The sequence below is a fragment of the Crinia signifera genome, chromosome 1, assembly GCF_055691185.1.
Source record: "Crinia signifera chromosome 1, ASM5569118v1, whole genome shotgun sequence".
Classification (NCBI taxonomy): domain Eukaryota; kingdom Metazoa; phylum Chordata; class Amphibia; order Anura; family Myobatrachidae; genus Crinia; species Crinia signifera.
In genome coordinates, this window is record NC_139217.1 from 161,623,507 (window position 1) to 161,639,722 (window position 16,216).

At 43.2% G+C, this 16,216-nt stretch overlaps 1 protein-coding gene across 2 annotated transcripts; it reads right to left on the bottom strand.

The window, feature by feature from the left end:
* Positions 1-4,724: 4,724 nt before the first annotated feature.
* On the bottom strand, positions 4,725-15,790 carry LOC146063322 (protein QNR-71-like). 2 transcript variants are annotated; one of them, XM_083175603.1, is made up of 11 exons: positions 15,645-15,790; positions 13,642-13,788; positions 12,882-13,025; positions 12,643-12,807; positions 12,189-12,347; positions 11,463-11,831; positions 11,227-11,388; positions 11,048-11,150; positions 10,764-10,969; positions 10,097-10,187; positions 4,725-5,361 (listed from the first exon to the last, which is right to left on the bottom strand). In XM_083175603.1, exons 1-11 carry the CDS (start codon positions 15,709-15,711, stop codon positions 5,211-5,213), a joined length of 1,764 nt encoding a protein of 587 aa, XP_083031729.1. In that variant the 5' UTR covers positions 15,712-15,790; the 3' UTR covers positions 4,725-5,210. The 2 variants fall into 2 exon arrangements, with proteins under 2 accessions (XP_083031729.1, XP_083031737.1); XM_083175611.1 differs by lacking the exon at positions 10,764-10,969.
* Positions 15,791-16,216: the final 426 nt, after the last annotated feature.

The window sequence follows — 16,216 nt, forward strand, 5'->3', positions numbered from 1 at the left end:
CCTTGTGGGTTTTGGTTTTGGATCTGGATTTTTATGAAAAAATGCTAAAAATGGCTAAAATAACAGAATTTGGGCCTGTTTTTGCCCCTTAAGTATTATTAACCTCAATAACATTAGTTTCCACTCATTTCTAGTCAATTTTGATCACTTCACAGCTTACAAAATTGTTTTCATTTAATGTAGTTGGGCCAAAAGGGTATACTGAGGTAGCTGGATGACTGAGCTAAGCGACAGCAGTGGGCATCACATACTGGCCCTCATTCAGGTTCATGCGCTCGCATGCACATTCGCAAGCACTCTTACGGAAAAAACCACATGCACGCATCGGGGGAAGGCACGCCTACAGTGCTTGCGAAATCATTCGCATGCAACCATACAAAGAAGGGGGGTGGTCTATCGCTGTGCGTACGTGTAACTGGTCGCACGCGCCCACACACTCACCTCAAGCTGCTAACGAACATGCTCTACTCCCCAAATGTTAGCAAACCAAATACTAGTATGCACGCAGCAAACATCCACGCACACATCAATTAAATCACATCACCCTCCTCAATAATTTCCATGTGCTGGATACAATCATCAACTTTGCAAGCAAATTACATTGACACAATAGAGCTGAATTTAATCATGTTTCCTCATTATCCTCGTTTGGTCAAAATAACTTTAGCAACAGAAGAAGTTTGTATCTGCTAACACTTGATTGCTGGTGGTATGCAATCAGAAGTTGTGCTGAGGTAATTGTCTCATGAAATCAACCATGTATTGGTGTCAATAGTGTGCAGGTGCCATTGATTCACCCATTGATTTAGCCATTTCGTGCGTGTGTTTGTTCCGTGCGAATGAGCACATTACAAGGAGCAAGGTGTGCGAAACGAAAAACCTGCTTTGAGCTGGCGAAAAGTTTTGCGTTGGAGGGGAACAATCCCTCTTGCACTCATGCGAAAGCACTCCCACCACTCATAGTGAACGCCCATGTGTACGCCCACTTTTGCTCATTATAATGGTCACGCCCATGCTAACGCCCACTGCACGCCTACTACCGATGCACTCGTTCGCACTGAGAAATCTCCGCGAAAGTTTGCTTGCGAGTATTTTTTAATGACATTGCACATGCGCTTGCTGCACATGCGCAATGGGGGTTGCAGGGTGAAACGTGCAAATTCGCATGCGTACGCGCCAATGTGCATAAGGGCCACGGTACATGTGGACCTGGCACATCTTGGAAGCAGAGCGGCACTGCAGGGGCAGACAGGGTGGCAGTTTAATAAACTATCCCAAAAAGAGAAATGCACCAAAGAGCAAAAAATACAAAGATTTATTGGCCTTGTCATGACTGGTGGTAGCAGCTTCAGCACTTCTATCAGGTTGCTGATCTCCCACTATTTCCTCCTCCATCATCCTCCAAAAATGTGTTTTTATTTTATTTATTACTTTTATTTATTTTCCTTACTTTACACTGGACACAGCCTGTCACACTGGACACAGCCCCTTGGACACTGGACACAGCCTGTCACCCTGGACACAGCCCCTGGACAATGGACACAGCCTCTGGACACAGCTCCTGTACACTGGACACAGGATATATGTCGTCACACTGGACACTGGATATATGTTGTCACACTGGACACTGGATATATGTCGTCACACTGGCCACTGGATATATGTCGTCACACTGGCCACTGGATATATGTCGTCACACTGGCCACATGTTGTCACACTGGAGACTGGATATATGTCATCACACTGGACACTGGATATATGTCGTCACACTGGACAATGGATATATGTCACGCTGGACACAGGATATATGCCGGCACACATTACATGTCACACTGGACACAGGATATATTGTCGTCACACTGGACACAGGATATATGTCGTGAGTGACTCGTGACACTGGACAATGGATAAGGTATAGGCCGTCACACTGGACACAGCCCCTTGTATTACTGCAGCCCCTGTACACAGTGTACTACTCAGCAGCACTGCAGCCAGGGCCGGTGCTAAGGTGTCCGGCGCCCTCCTGCAAACCATACATTTTGCGCCCTTTCACATTGCCATTGCAACAAGCTGCAACCCGATTGTGGGAGCGTATGCAACATGCGATCCTATGGAGGATTTCGGGTGCATATACATGTATGCATACACCATCTCAGTGCTGTGTCCGCAAAATGTTGCAGGCACTAAAGGTGCCCATACACTCTGCGAGAATTGCATACGTTATGGGCTAAATCGCATTGCACGACATGTATGCAATGTGTGTGCGATGCGATCCGAAAGCAGTACAAAAAGTATGTGCAGCACTCGTGACTGAGGGGGGAAAGGAGGGGAGAGAAGGAGGAGATGGAAGAAGAGGGGAGGAGATAAAGGGGGCAGAGTGTTGAGGACTGGCAGTGGCACTGGCACAGCACACTGAGAAGAGGGAAGGAAGGGGAGGCGGTGCCGCTGCCTATTCGTCATTTGATTGACAGCTGACAGGCGCAGGGAGCAATGGGTAGGGGGCACATCCAGACATGACAGGTCATCAAGGCTTTCACAGACAGCGCTACATGCCTCAGCGCAAGTGTCCGTGAGGAAGAGGGGGCATGTCACAGGAGAAGGACAGTGTGTGCGCTGTGCAGGGAGCTGCTCAGCCTCTCCATACTGCCGCCCGCTGTCAGACAGGCGCTGCGGGCGGTGTGCAGGAGGAGTGTCAGTGAGGGCTGAGGCAGCTTTAGCAGAGAAGGGAGGGAGACAGCGCCTTTTCAGCATGGCGCCTCCCTGCTTTGCAGGAGCTGCTGAGTGGATAGCGCCGGCCCTGACTGCAGCCCCTGCATGTGAGCACTGCAGCACGGAGTTAGTTAAATCACAAAAAACAGGGTTCAGGGCTAAATAAATCACAACACAGGGCTTAGGGCTAAATAAATCACAACAGGGCACGGGCCACAGGACAGCCCCTGGACAGTGGACACTGCAGCCCCTGCGTGTGAGCACTGCAGCACCTAGTTAGTTAAATCACACTACAGGGCTCAGGCCTATAAACAGTCACTGACTCAAGTCTACAACACAGGGCAGGTCACGGAGCACAGCACAGGGCAGTGAGGGCACAGGGAAGGTCATGGAGCACATGGCACAGCACGGAGCTTCCCAACCACCCTCTTCAAGATTGGAGTGAAGATGGCGGGGCGCGCGTGCATCTTTTATAAGATCCCGCGAGAATCCCACAGCGCGATGATGACATTCGGCCTCGTTATTGGTCCGGAATTCAGGCGGGAACTCCCGAGCCGTCTCGGATCCCCGATATTCGGATATGACGGATCTCGGGGATCCGGACCCGCTCATCTCTAATATATGTGGACAAACAGGAGCAAATCCTGTCCCTCACCAGATAACTGTGACATAAACACAATGCACTTAATTTAATATTTTGTTTCTGAATTTCTCGATAAGAAGCATTTGGCCTAGGGGTGCCTTGAAAATATTTCGATACTCTAGGCACCGTGATTCAAAAATGTTTGGTAACCCCTGCATATAGGATGTTGGAATTAATATGAAAGCTAATTTCATTGCTAATTTTTATTGTGGTAATCCTGTATTGCTCAAAAATAATCAATGAGGCCTCCGATTAAGGATGGACAATTATCCAACAGTGGAGCAGATGTAGGACTGTGTGGTGTGGGGGAGAAGGGGTATCAGCGCATGTTATGGGCACTGATACCACTTCTCCATGTATGAAGGAGCCAGTGTACGGTTAAGGACTATACACTCCTGTCCATATCGGAGCTGCTATCTAAATGATAGTAGGCCGAATGTATAAACGAGAAACAGGAGAAGCAGCGCTCAATGGTAATAAAAAGACTGACTGTTGGATTGACTTTGCAGGTTACTTTATGTATTTAAGATAAATCACAATCTATAAGCCATCTGGCTACACATTAATACAATACTAAAAAAGAATTGAAAGGTGTGCTGTTGCAGGGTATAGGTAGTTATAGCTGTCCTTACTGTTCCTAAGTATGCCTGGGGAAATGAATGGACCAACTCTGTGGTTCAGAGTGGCTATAATTATGCTACCTTTGGGAAAGCTTTAACAGTGAAACGCGTTAGCTGGACACCTACTTTCCAGCAGAAGTGGACTACTAGGTCCAGCCAAACCTCTTAACCCCTAATCTGCCCGGAACAGCCTGGACGGACCGCCAAAACCATCTACACCAGCTGACACCAAGTGGCATCTTCCACATTTGGATATACAAATATCAGGATCCAATACCCTACAAATCCAACAAGCTGGACGGTAATTATATCCACTCTGAACCACAGAGTTGGTCCATTCATTTCCCCAGGCATACATAGGAATGGACAGAGCTATAACTACCTATACCCTGCAACAGCACACCTTTCAATTCTTTTTTAATATTGTATTAATATGTGTAGCCAGATGGCTTATTAAATTGTGATTTTATCTTAACTACACAAAGTAACCTGCAAAGTCAATCCAACAGTCAGGAGTATTTTTATTACCATTGAGCACTGCATAGCCTGTTTTTCTTTTTTAGGTTTATCACTTTTCAGGATCACAATCTACACCCACACACACAGCAAGTTGTGCTAACTTCTCTACTGATGTTGACTACATACTGTAGTCAAAATTAGACCTTAAATCACACCATGAATACCCCTTAGGACTCCCACATATATTATTGCTGCATTTTAGATTTAGCTACACAAATCAAAATGCAAGTATCTATGGAAACATTATCTTTATTAGATAAGTTGTCGTTACACAGCAGTTAGGTTACACTTAAATTCTAAGTGACAAATATTTTAAGCTGCAAATATATAGTAAGTCATTTAGATTGTGCATACAAAAAGTAAAAAAAAAATGATAAGAGTTCAGTCAGTGCACATATACTGTATACAACTACAGCAGACAAGATCAGGTTTAGTGGTTTGTACCATTTCAATTTGCACAAGCCCCATTTCAGCAATTAGTATACACATACACACTGGCCAGCAGATACAAGAGTGGTCTCAATGTAATCGTATCAAGCCAGAGGCAGTAAACCACATACACCAGTAGCGATTAGCTACAGCCATACCCAATCTGCTACTGGCCTCAAAGATTTGCTATTGGAAAGATTCTACTTGACCGATGAGTCTTTATATATGGAATCACTTTGATAAAGATGCCAGGATACTCAGTATGACATACTGTAGGCATGCACTGTATATTAGATTATTCCAGCCTTGCTCTTTAGAAGTGGGTCATGCTCATGGTTTTCTTGAAAGAAAAGCTCTTTGATCAGAGTGAAGTACACCTTTATCCCTTGTCCACCACTTTTGTCTGCAGAATTCTCAATGGGTCTGTATGGTTTGTGTTTCCTGTGAGAAAAATTAGACATTTAGAGAAACTCATTTAATAGATCAGAAGCCACTTTACTTATAGAATGCTTAACCCCTTCCTGACAGAGCCCTTTTTTTCAAATCTGACATGTCTCACTTAAGTGGGGATAACTTTTTTTTGCTTTTACTTATCCCAGTGATTTTGAGATTGTTTTTTCGTGACACATTGTACTTCAAATTAGTGGTAAATTTGGGTCGATACAGTCTGTGTTTTTTTGTGAAAAATACCAAAATGTCGTGAAAAAATGGAAAATTTTGCAATTTGCAAAATGTTAAATTTTCTGCTTGTGAGACAAATAATCATACCACTCAAAATAGTTAATAACTAACATAGACCATATGTCTACTTTATGTTTCCATCATTATTTCAACTTGCTTTTAATTTTTTTGGACACTAGGAGGCTTACAATATGAATAGCAAATTCTCAAATTTTCAAGAAAATTTCAAACACTGATTTTTTTAGGGACCAGTTCAGTTCTGATGTGACTTTGAGGGACTTGTATGTGAGACACCCCCATAAATGATACCATTTCAAAAACTGCACCCCTCACAGTATTCAAAACAGCATTTTGGAAGTTTGTTAACCCTTTAGGTGTTTCACAGGAATTAAAACAAAGTGTAGGTGAAATTTCAAAATGTCATTTTTTTTGCAGATTTGCAATTTTAATACATTTTTCTAAGGAACACAGTACATTTTACTAGAGAAATGTGACTAAAAATTGATTCCCCCAATTCTTTTGTTTTCATAAATATCCTATATGTGGCCCTAGTGTGCACGTTGACCAAACCACAGGCTTCATAATAGAAGGAGCACCTACTTGATTTTGGAGCCTCCTTTTTATGAGATTATTTTTTAGGCACCATGTAGGTTTCTAGGCACCATAAGATGCTAAAAGTTAGGAACCCCCCCACAAGTGACCCCATTTTGCAAACTACACCCCTCAGGGAATTCATCTAGGGGTATAGTGTACATTTCAAACCCCCAGGGGTTTCACCAATTTTGATACAAGTGGGCAGTGAAAATGAAAAATTACATTTTTTTACACAAAAATGCAGTTCTGGCTCAAAATTTTTCATTTTCAGAAGGTATGAAGGAGAAAAAGCACCCCAAAATCTGTGCCCCAATTTCTCCCAGGTACGGCAATGCCTCACATGTGACCAAAAAATACCAGTTGGGTGCATGGCAGGACTCAGAAGGGAAGGAGTGATTTTTGGATTTTGCGGCTCAGATTCTGGTGGAATGAATGGTGGGTGCTATGTGGCATTAGCAAGACCCCCGAAGCACGGTGAAATTATGAACCTAATAATCCATAGATGTGTGGTATATTTTAAAACACTCCTTTATACATAGGCCGGGTTTGTCGGGGCAAGTGTCACACTGGAAAATAGTTTGCTTTCTTATTCCCTTTTTATAGCAAACTTTGCACCTTTTTTGTGTCCTGCCCTTTTTTCCAGTGGAGGGGATTTCATCAGGAAAATGCTGCCCTGGTACAATACGGAGGCCAGTACTAGAAGTACTGGGGCCCTCTGCCTGCTGGTTCCCAAATATTAGGCCCTTTATGACTTCCTCTTGAAAGTGCATAAATGTCCCCCTCTGGCCGGTAGAACGGAATAGCACGTAAGCGTTATACAGTGCCATCTGGATGATATACACGGCCAGCTTCTTGTACCAGATTTTTGTTTTCCGCAGGGCACTGTACGGCTTCAGTACCTGATCTGAAAGATCCACTCCGCCCATGTACCTATTGTAATCCAGGATACAATTAGGTTTTGAGGTGTGGGTACTGGTACCTCGTACAGGGACGGAGGTGGTACTGTCTCCGTGAATTGTTGTCAGTATAAGGACATCCCTCTTGTCCTTATATTTGACCAACAACATATTTTCGGTGCATATTCCCCTGCTTTCACCCCTTCTCATTACTTGGGCAATGTGCGTTTTTGGGAGGCCTCTTTGGTTCTTGCGCACAGTACCGCAAGCTGCTGTACCTCTTGAACCAAGGGCCTTAAACAGGGGGATGCTGGTGTAAAAGTTATCCACATAGAGGTGATAACCTTTATCCAGGAAGGGGTGCACTAAATCCCAGACAATTTTTCCACTAACACCTACGAGGGAGGGGGGGCATTCTGGCGGTTCAATTCTTGAATCCTTCCCTTCATATACCCTAAACCTGTGAGTGTACCCTGAGGTGCTTTCACACAGCTTATACATTTTTATGCCATACCTTGCCCTCTTACTGGGAAGGTACTGGCGGAATTTAACCCTTCCTTTAAAATGTATAAGGGACTCGTCTATGCAAATGAATTTATCTGGGATGTACATGTCTTCAAATTTGGCACTGAAATGATCGATGACCGGCCTGACTTTGAATAGCCGGTCAAAGGTGGGATCATCTCTGGGTGGGCACTGTGCATTATCGTTGTAATGCAAAAATTTAAGGATCGTCTCAAATCGAGCCCGGGGCATGGCCATACGGTAAAATGGGGTGCTGTACAGAACATCTGTACTCCAATATTGCCTAATTTCTGGCTTTTTTACTATGCCCATATGAAACACCAGACCCCAAAACGTCATCATCTCTACTGCATCTACAGGGGTCCACCTAGCAAATGACGTGGGGTTTTGAGCAATAAACTGCTGGGCATATAAATTAGTTTGGTCCACCATTAAATTTATAAAATCATCAGAGAAAAATTTGAAAAAGTCAATTTCTCTGAGACCTGTGGAATCAAATTGGATTCCTGGCATGGCCAAAAACTCAGGAACCTGGGGCTCAAAATTGTCTGGTGGTGGGGTCCATACGAGATCAATTATTGGGGGGGGGGGGGTCTCAGCTGCTCTACGGGGGCGTCTTTGAGGGGGTCCCTCATCACCAGAGGAGGAAGAGGAGCTTAAGGCGAATCCTTCAAATTCCCCGCTTGCATCACTGGCTGTGTCAGAGTCAGAAGCAAGCATGGCATATGCCTCCTCCGCTGAATACATTCTTCTGGATGACATTTTTATTTTTGTGTTACTGGTAGTGAAATGTTTCAACACGTGTATAGTGTAGGGGGGAGGGTACAAACTTTATTTCAACCCGGGGGGTATGTAGTGTGTATGTAGTGCAGAAAAAAAAAATACTTTATACAAAAAAAAAAAAAAAATTGAAGGGGTTAAAAAAAAAAAAAAGGTCCTGCGCCAAAAATTGAGCACAGATGTTGGTCAGTAACGTCCGTCACTGAACAGCGCTCAAAGGCAACAGGAATTTGATCAAAAAAAAAAAAATAGATCAACCCTGTGCCGAAAAAGATGATCAGTGATGTACGTCACTGATCAGCGCACAGCGGCCACAGGACACCCACAAAATCAGTGTGTGTAAAAAAAAAATTAAAAGACCCCACAGCACACACAAAAAAAAAAAAAAAGTGATCAGTGATGCGACACTGATTACCAGTGAGGGGCAGCAGGTGCACAACCTTTGGTGCAACTGACAGTGCAACTGGCAGGTATATATAAAAAAAAAAAAAAAAAAAAAAAACACCTGCACCCCCAAAAAGTTGCTGATCACCTCAGATATAGTGATCAGCACAAAAGGCGGGGGCAGCAGACACAAAATTTAGCACTCTCTATCACTATCTCTCTCTATCTCTCACTATCTAACACTCTATGACACTGCAGCAGTGAATATATATATATATATATATATATATATATATATATATATATATATATATATATATATATATATATATAAAAAAAACCTGCGCCCCCAAAAAGTTGCTGATCAGTTAATTTATACTGATCAGCACAAAAGGGGGGGCAGCAGTCAGTTATATAAAAAATATATAGCACAATCTGTCACTATCTCTATCTCTCTCTATCTATAACTATCACACTGCAGCAGCACAAAATATAGCACTCTGTCACTAGGCCTCTCTCTCTATCTCTCTCTATCTCTCTCTATCTATCACTATATCACACTGCAGCAGCACAAAATATAGCACTCTCTGACACTATCTCTCTCTATCTAACTAACGCTATTACACTGCAGCAGCACAAGTTCACAACACAGGAAGTCACAAGTAACAGGATCCAGGAAGCATCCAGCACACTACAAGCAGTGATGAAGCAGGCAAGATATTTGCAAGGATCAGGTAAGTATTTTGCAAGGTTCTGGTCAGTATATCGCGGCAGCTAGGCACGGTGACCGCACTGCACGCAATTCCAGACCGGAATGGCGTCTGCAGTGCAGTCACCGTTAGTTTAAACCCCCCTCCATGGCTGTGATTGGTCCGTCGGACCAATCACGGCCTTTGGGGGCGGGCGGGGTGAGGTGGGGTGACACCAGTGTCATCCTTACACCCCGCGGTGATTGGTGCTGTACAGCACCAATCACCTCCGATCGCGTGTCACCGGCGAACGTTAAAAAAACGCTGTAATTGGCTGTTCACACTGAACAGCCAATCACAGCGATCGCCGACGGGGGGGCGGCATCGCAGCCCCCCCTGGGCATGCACGGACATGTCTGCTGTCAGGGACAGCAGACATGTTGTAACTGTCACCGCGTCTATAGACGCGGTGACAGTTAAATGCCATGACGTACATTTACGCCATGTGTCGGGAAGTACTTCCCGACCATGACGTAAATGTACGTCAATTGTCGGGAAGGGGTTAAACATTGAAATCCATGCACACAATAAGGCAGTCACTTATCCACTGTAACTAAGACCACTCACTTGTAAAGAAGGGCGCCAGTTACTGCAACAATAAGGGCAATCAATGCCAGAGGAATCAGCGCTGCCGACATAGTTCTGGAAACTCCAGCATCTACAGAAGTTAAAGTTATAAAGAGTTGCAGTATACCAATATTACAAAACAGATGATGTTTTCCAGTGCAAGGTCAGCCTAAAACACTGGAGACCATTCTAAAATATAATATCCTGCCATCTGTACAATTGCACCATTTCAGTTTAGGAAGGAACTTTGGAGAAGGGCTCTACTTTCAGAATGCAAAGCCAATTACAGTAGAATATTCGAGGACTGGATTTGAAGAAACAACATGACAGGTTTTCGGGATTACTGCAAGATAGCGAATGACCCTGCACTAGATATTAAGTTACCTTGCATGATAAAAAAAAAAAAAAAAAAACACCTGTTGGACTCAACCTGAAGGAAAAGCCCACTTTCAACCAGTAAACATTATAGCATCCATACTTAACTATATAGGGAACTTCAGATAAGTAAAGCTAGAACAGGTGCAGACATTGAGAGACCAATGTGTTTTACTCAAGTCTTTCCCATTGAAGCCATTGTGGGTTACATACACAGAATATTGAAACTCTTGCTGTGTAGGGACTTGTAATTATTGTCCAAGTTTGGTTACACACACCAAAGGTCACTTACCTCCCTGTATTGATACCAACGTGCTAGCAAGAGCTAGACTTGCATCATCACTCAGTGTGATATTCACACAGTAGGATCCTGGCTCTACAAAGGCTCTGCGTAGAGTCACCAAGCATTGGTCAGAAGCCAGAACTTTTTCACAGATCATGTCCTGAGGAACCATGCAAGTTGCATCTGACACAATTGTGCAGGCATCTGTAGGCAGGCTGGAAGGAAAGTTGGATTTTAAACAATATGTTTATTGCAGACATCTAAGCCTCACATTACACAGATACAGTACTTACCTTCCTTGGCAAGACACTATGAAGTCCATCAGTAAGTGTGCAATCTGAGAGGCAGATACCTTGACACTTGTCATTTCAATAATGTTCACCTGTAAGATGCCATCTAGGAGTGAGAGATAAAAGTTATGCTATTTGCCTCTTTTGGAGCTAGCGAGAGTCAGTGACTTGTTTTAACATACCTACAACTGTCATTTTAGTGTTGTAGTAACCATATCTGTAGATAAAGCAGCCAGGGATAGGAGTAGTAGGCATTTCGGTTGTATGAGCAGTGGTAATGTTTAGTCTGTCAGTAGTTAGCACATCAGTTTCAGCATCAAATGACGGCAGCTCAGTTGAAGTGTCTGTAAACCAAAGACAGACATTGATTTTCTGGGAGGTAGTCTTGTGGGTATGTTTAGGTGACATTACAACTTACCAGTTGAATTTGCAGTGATGAACGAATCAGTAGTTGGTAGATGTGTAATAGGGACTGTTGGTTGATGCATCGTAGGGACGGAGGTAGGAGTAACAGGCTGACAGGGGCCAGGAATAGCTGCTTTGATGGTCAGGTCCAGACTGAAGTTCCCCAGTGTGGAGTATGTGTGACTAGATAGTGGGCTATTGGAAACAGAGGAGCCATTCTTGTCTCCATAGTTCCATTTAAAGGTCACTATAGCATTCTTGAGGTAGTTGCTTGGATCATGGACTTTGATGTCAAACTTAATAGGAGAATCCTTGATGAAGAGGTTGTCTGAAGAATTCTTATCATTAGTTTGGGAGATGTTAACATAGAATGGAATTTGATCTAGAGGATACAGAAGAGACATTGATTTACAACATTTGTTGTAGGAATCCACCATCTGCAAATTTGCAGAGACATTGGTTCAGGATACCCATTACAAAAGATACTCAAGGATTTACTGCATACACACTGGTCAATATGCCACAGACAGATTAGAGTTATACACCAAAATATGCCTCAAAAATCAGAATGACCCTACAGCACCAGTACTGGCCCAAGGGACCACTAACACCACAAATAAGCAGGCAAATTTGAATGCTTGCCCATCTGTGAATTCGGATCCAAAATATTGAATGGAGGCTTAGTCACTTGGTTTGTAAGGTGGTGGCAGGCAACAGATCCTCACACATTCAGACTTACCGGTTACAATGTAGATACCACTTGCTTTGGCAACAGGATAATGTTTTCGGTTGCCTCTTCTGAAGACAGACACTTCAATCATTTGTGCGCCAGCTGTGATGTTTGTAGTGTTCAATGACAGGAGGGCAGAAGATCGCCCAGTTTGGGTGTAGTACTGGCCTAGGTGTCAAAATGCCAGGTCGTTAGCATACAGTATTTATGGTTTCTATTCTTGTTGTAGTCCACAAGGAGATCATTTAACAGATTTGACATTATACCCCATCTAACATGGGACTCATGCAAACCAAACTAATAAAATATCCAAATTATTTTCCCTTTACCGAATGATCCTAGAGTCCAGCTTCACATCTCAAGCCAGCAGAGACCCTTTAAGACTTATACAGTCATACATGTATAGTGCCATATAGTCATAGTGCCTGCCTAGAATAATATTTAGGCGACACTTTATACCAACCCAGTGTTGAGAAGATGTAAATGAAGTTATGTCGCCTCCAATCGTTGTGGCGTGGGAACGGTTTTCCATCTGGATACTTGTTGACAAAACTGCAGTTTTCGTCAATGCAGAAATCATCCCACTTGGTCCAGTTGTAAACATACTGGTCTTGGAAACTGGAGGAAGCTAAAAAGGTCGACCAGTTAGTGTTGCATACATTGACATTCTACACCTGTAGAATAGGTCAGAAAGTAATTTACCATTTCTACATCCTCCTTCATAGACAATATCCCCATCTTCATTTTCCTTTTGACACCTGGGAAACTTCAGAGTCACAGCAAATGTAGTATTTGACCCTATCAGCGCAGGGCTGTCACTGGTCAGGATTGCCAACACTTTGCCATCTAAATGAAACACCATAGAGTTACAAAAGTCAGAATTCAGTGAATCAATGGTAGTGTTCGGTACAGCAGAATAAGCAGTGTGTCACACTCTTACAGTGTACATTTTAATCCTAGGGGGTTCTCGAAATAGCCTGTACATGCCAAGATTATATGGGAGGAGTCAGACCATGACACCAGGCAAAAAAATGTATAGTCTTCACTTACACCCCTTTCACACCTGAAATATCCTGGGTTTTTGCATGGGAGCGCATAAAAATCCAGGAATACAAGAAGTGTAAATGCTCCCAGTTAAATTTACCCATTTCCAACCTGGGTAGCAGGCAGGATTGGACACCGACTCAACCTGGCTTGCGGCTTAGTGAAAGCAGGTAACCTGGACCTGTTCACGGCAAGAATATAGCAGCCATCAGCCAAATATACCAATGTGCTGGAAGATATATTTTTTAAAAAAGAATGCAGTAAGGAAATTAACAATTTAATAGCTATGGGAATATTTTGTCAAGGTACCTTTCAAACCAAGTTTACCTTTCCATTCATTATCCCATCTAGGCTATTCGACCTAGGAATAAGTTCACATTTGGGTACTTCTAAAAAGATGTCAAAACCATGTTATTACCTCTCCAGCAGTTCTCCCATCTGAGATCGTTTGTCTTCCAGGCAGGATAGAGCTCATCATCCCATGGATTGTGGTCAGGAAGCCAGCCATGTATATGGTGGCCTTCTTTGCTGGTGCTCCTTCCATATTCCATCACATCCTGAAATCCTGTTAGTATGCAATAACCTGCATTAGTACACTATGCATGTTAACCTTGGTTATTACCAATTCTACTCCACTAAAACCATAACCACATCAAGTCTAAAGTCACACATCAAACCTTATACACAAGGTCTTTGTTAAATTGTAGAACTGCAGAATTTCATCCGAAAAAAATATTCTGATTCTATAGATTTTCCACAATGTGAGATTTGATAACTGCTTTGTTCTTTCCATGAATACTGGTAGCTACATTTAACAGTCCCTAGACAGACCCCTTCTTAAAATGAGGTCAACTCTACGCCACTAATTCAGGTCTAAGCAGCAATAGTCTTAATACACAGAACATGGTAGCATCTTTTTAGCTCCAAGAACTAGTGAGCACAAGGTCATTCCATCACTACACAAGTATGCCCTAGTTTCCCCAGGGTGGATGGCTTTCCATAGTGGGATGCCATGGAAAGCAGTCCATTCCCTTACTAGTCTGCTGGTAATACCAGCAGGGTATCGCATGCGAGGGAGGAATACCATCCTATATCTAGCGTGGAAAGACCATGATGAGTTACCCAGTTTCTAGAGATTGGAAGCATACAGTAGCTTGGGAGCTTTGATGGTCCCAATTAGGGTCCAAGTCTCCCTAAAGTGTACCATGGAAACCAATATTTGTAAGTAATAACTACAGGGTCTGCCTCTTCATACCAATAGACAAGAACGCCTTTAGGGGACTGTTATTTTCAAATAAAAACTTGTCCTTTGTGAAAAGCTGCCTTCATTTTGGATAGCACTTGCCATTTAGAAACTTTTCTACCATGAGAAGCCAGATGTGTTAACAGACACCACAACAGAGTTCTGAAATGCAGTTGCTTAGTAAATAAATACCCCTAAATGACTTCATTGCTTTACATCCATTGAACTCAAATAGAATATATCAACATACAGTATTAGCCCCCGAGTTACCAGACTTCCATTTATCAGTGTCAGAAGAGTGTGTGAATGACCCATTAGCAAATGCAGGAACCTTTGTTTAATGAGACTTGGTAAACACTCAAGTGAACTTAACCTACAAACATGAATTCTACAGTGTATAGAATTCTCACATATGCAATAAATCTGATTGGGATGAGGCAGGGGGGAAGTTTCCCTTATGACACCATGTGCAGCACTCATCACGCTGTGGAAAGGGGTCATGTCTGTGACCGGATTCCCCAATTTCTCCATCACCCCTGGGGTCCATCCTGCCCCCAGGGAGTACAGTTCCAGCTTCAACAGTAACAGGAGTTGCACTGTGTAACCAGCAGGTTACACCTTGCAGCTAGTTTCGTCATGAGGGACTACCAATAGCATACACAAGTGTAGTTATCATGGCTCTTAATGCAGCAAATAAAAAATAAATAAAAAAAAAAAAAAAAGCATCAGAAGCCCAAAATGCTCCATGTATGGGCAATCAGATATTGGTTTACTTTAATAAAGTGAGTCAGACTGCTGTGGGAAACAAAAGCAGTACATTCAGATTTCCATAAGACCAAATATGGCATGGAAATTAGTAGTCAGACAGCTGCATTCAGTGAATCATTCACAAACACTCCAACCGCTGTAGTGCCATATGATGGCAGGCTTACCAACAGACCCATCATAAAGAAATTTGTAGTGCCACAACAGCTTTAGAACAGAAGGCTACCACCTACCATCAGTTCAGAGTTTAAAATCATTAACCCTTTATATACTACAGTAATTACCAGTGATAAGATAGCCACCACACCAAAAAAATAAATAAATAAAATCTCCCAGAAAATGAGTTTGCACCGCAATAATACAGCAACCATAACAGAAGTATAGCCCACATATGCCAAAACACCCACACTCACGTTTTCCTGCCTGGATGCCAGATATAAGGCAGAGAGCCACCAACCCTCCCAGCACTACACCCTGCATTCTCAGCCTTGACAAGTAAGTGAGCTGCAGTTGGCTAAGCGCACCAGCATTTATTAAACTGGGCTCAGTAACTCACAGCTGCAAGTAATGGCAATCAGCCCTCATGATCCTTCCTCCTGTTAATGAGAAGACTGCAGGCCCATCATGTGATGGATTTAAGGAAAGATGCCTGACTTGATGCACAGACCCAGCCTCCTGCTCACACTTGTCTACCTGATCCTCTCCATGAAGGAGAAAATGCTCTGTTCCTGGACTTCCCTGGTAATGTATGATTGCCATCACCTGTGGGGAGCTAGGTAATTGATAAGAAAGGCATTTCTCCACAGGTGCTGACAATGATACATTACCAGGGAAGTCCAGGAACAGAGCATTTTCTCCCTGAAGGAGAGGGTCAGGTAGGCATGTATGCTCCAATTTTCTATGATATCAGCAGATCATGCTTTCAGCATACCTCCCAACATGATCCTCTCCAGGAGGGACACATTGCTCTGCTCCTGCACTTCCC

Coding starts and splice junctions, on each gene's coding strand:
- LOC146063322 (XM_083175603.1), bottom strand. CDS start 15,711: ATGCAGGGTGTAGTGCTGGGAGGGTTGGTGGCTCTCTGCCTTATATCT. Junction 12,348..12,642: donor TTACATCTTCTCAACACTGG/GTTGGTATAAAG, acceptor TTTGACACCTAG/GCCAGTACTACACCCAAACT. Junction 11,389..11,462: donor CATCACTGCAAATTCAACTG/GTAAGTTGTAAT, acceptor TTTGGTTTACAG/ACACTTCAACTGAGCTGCCG.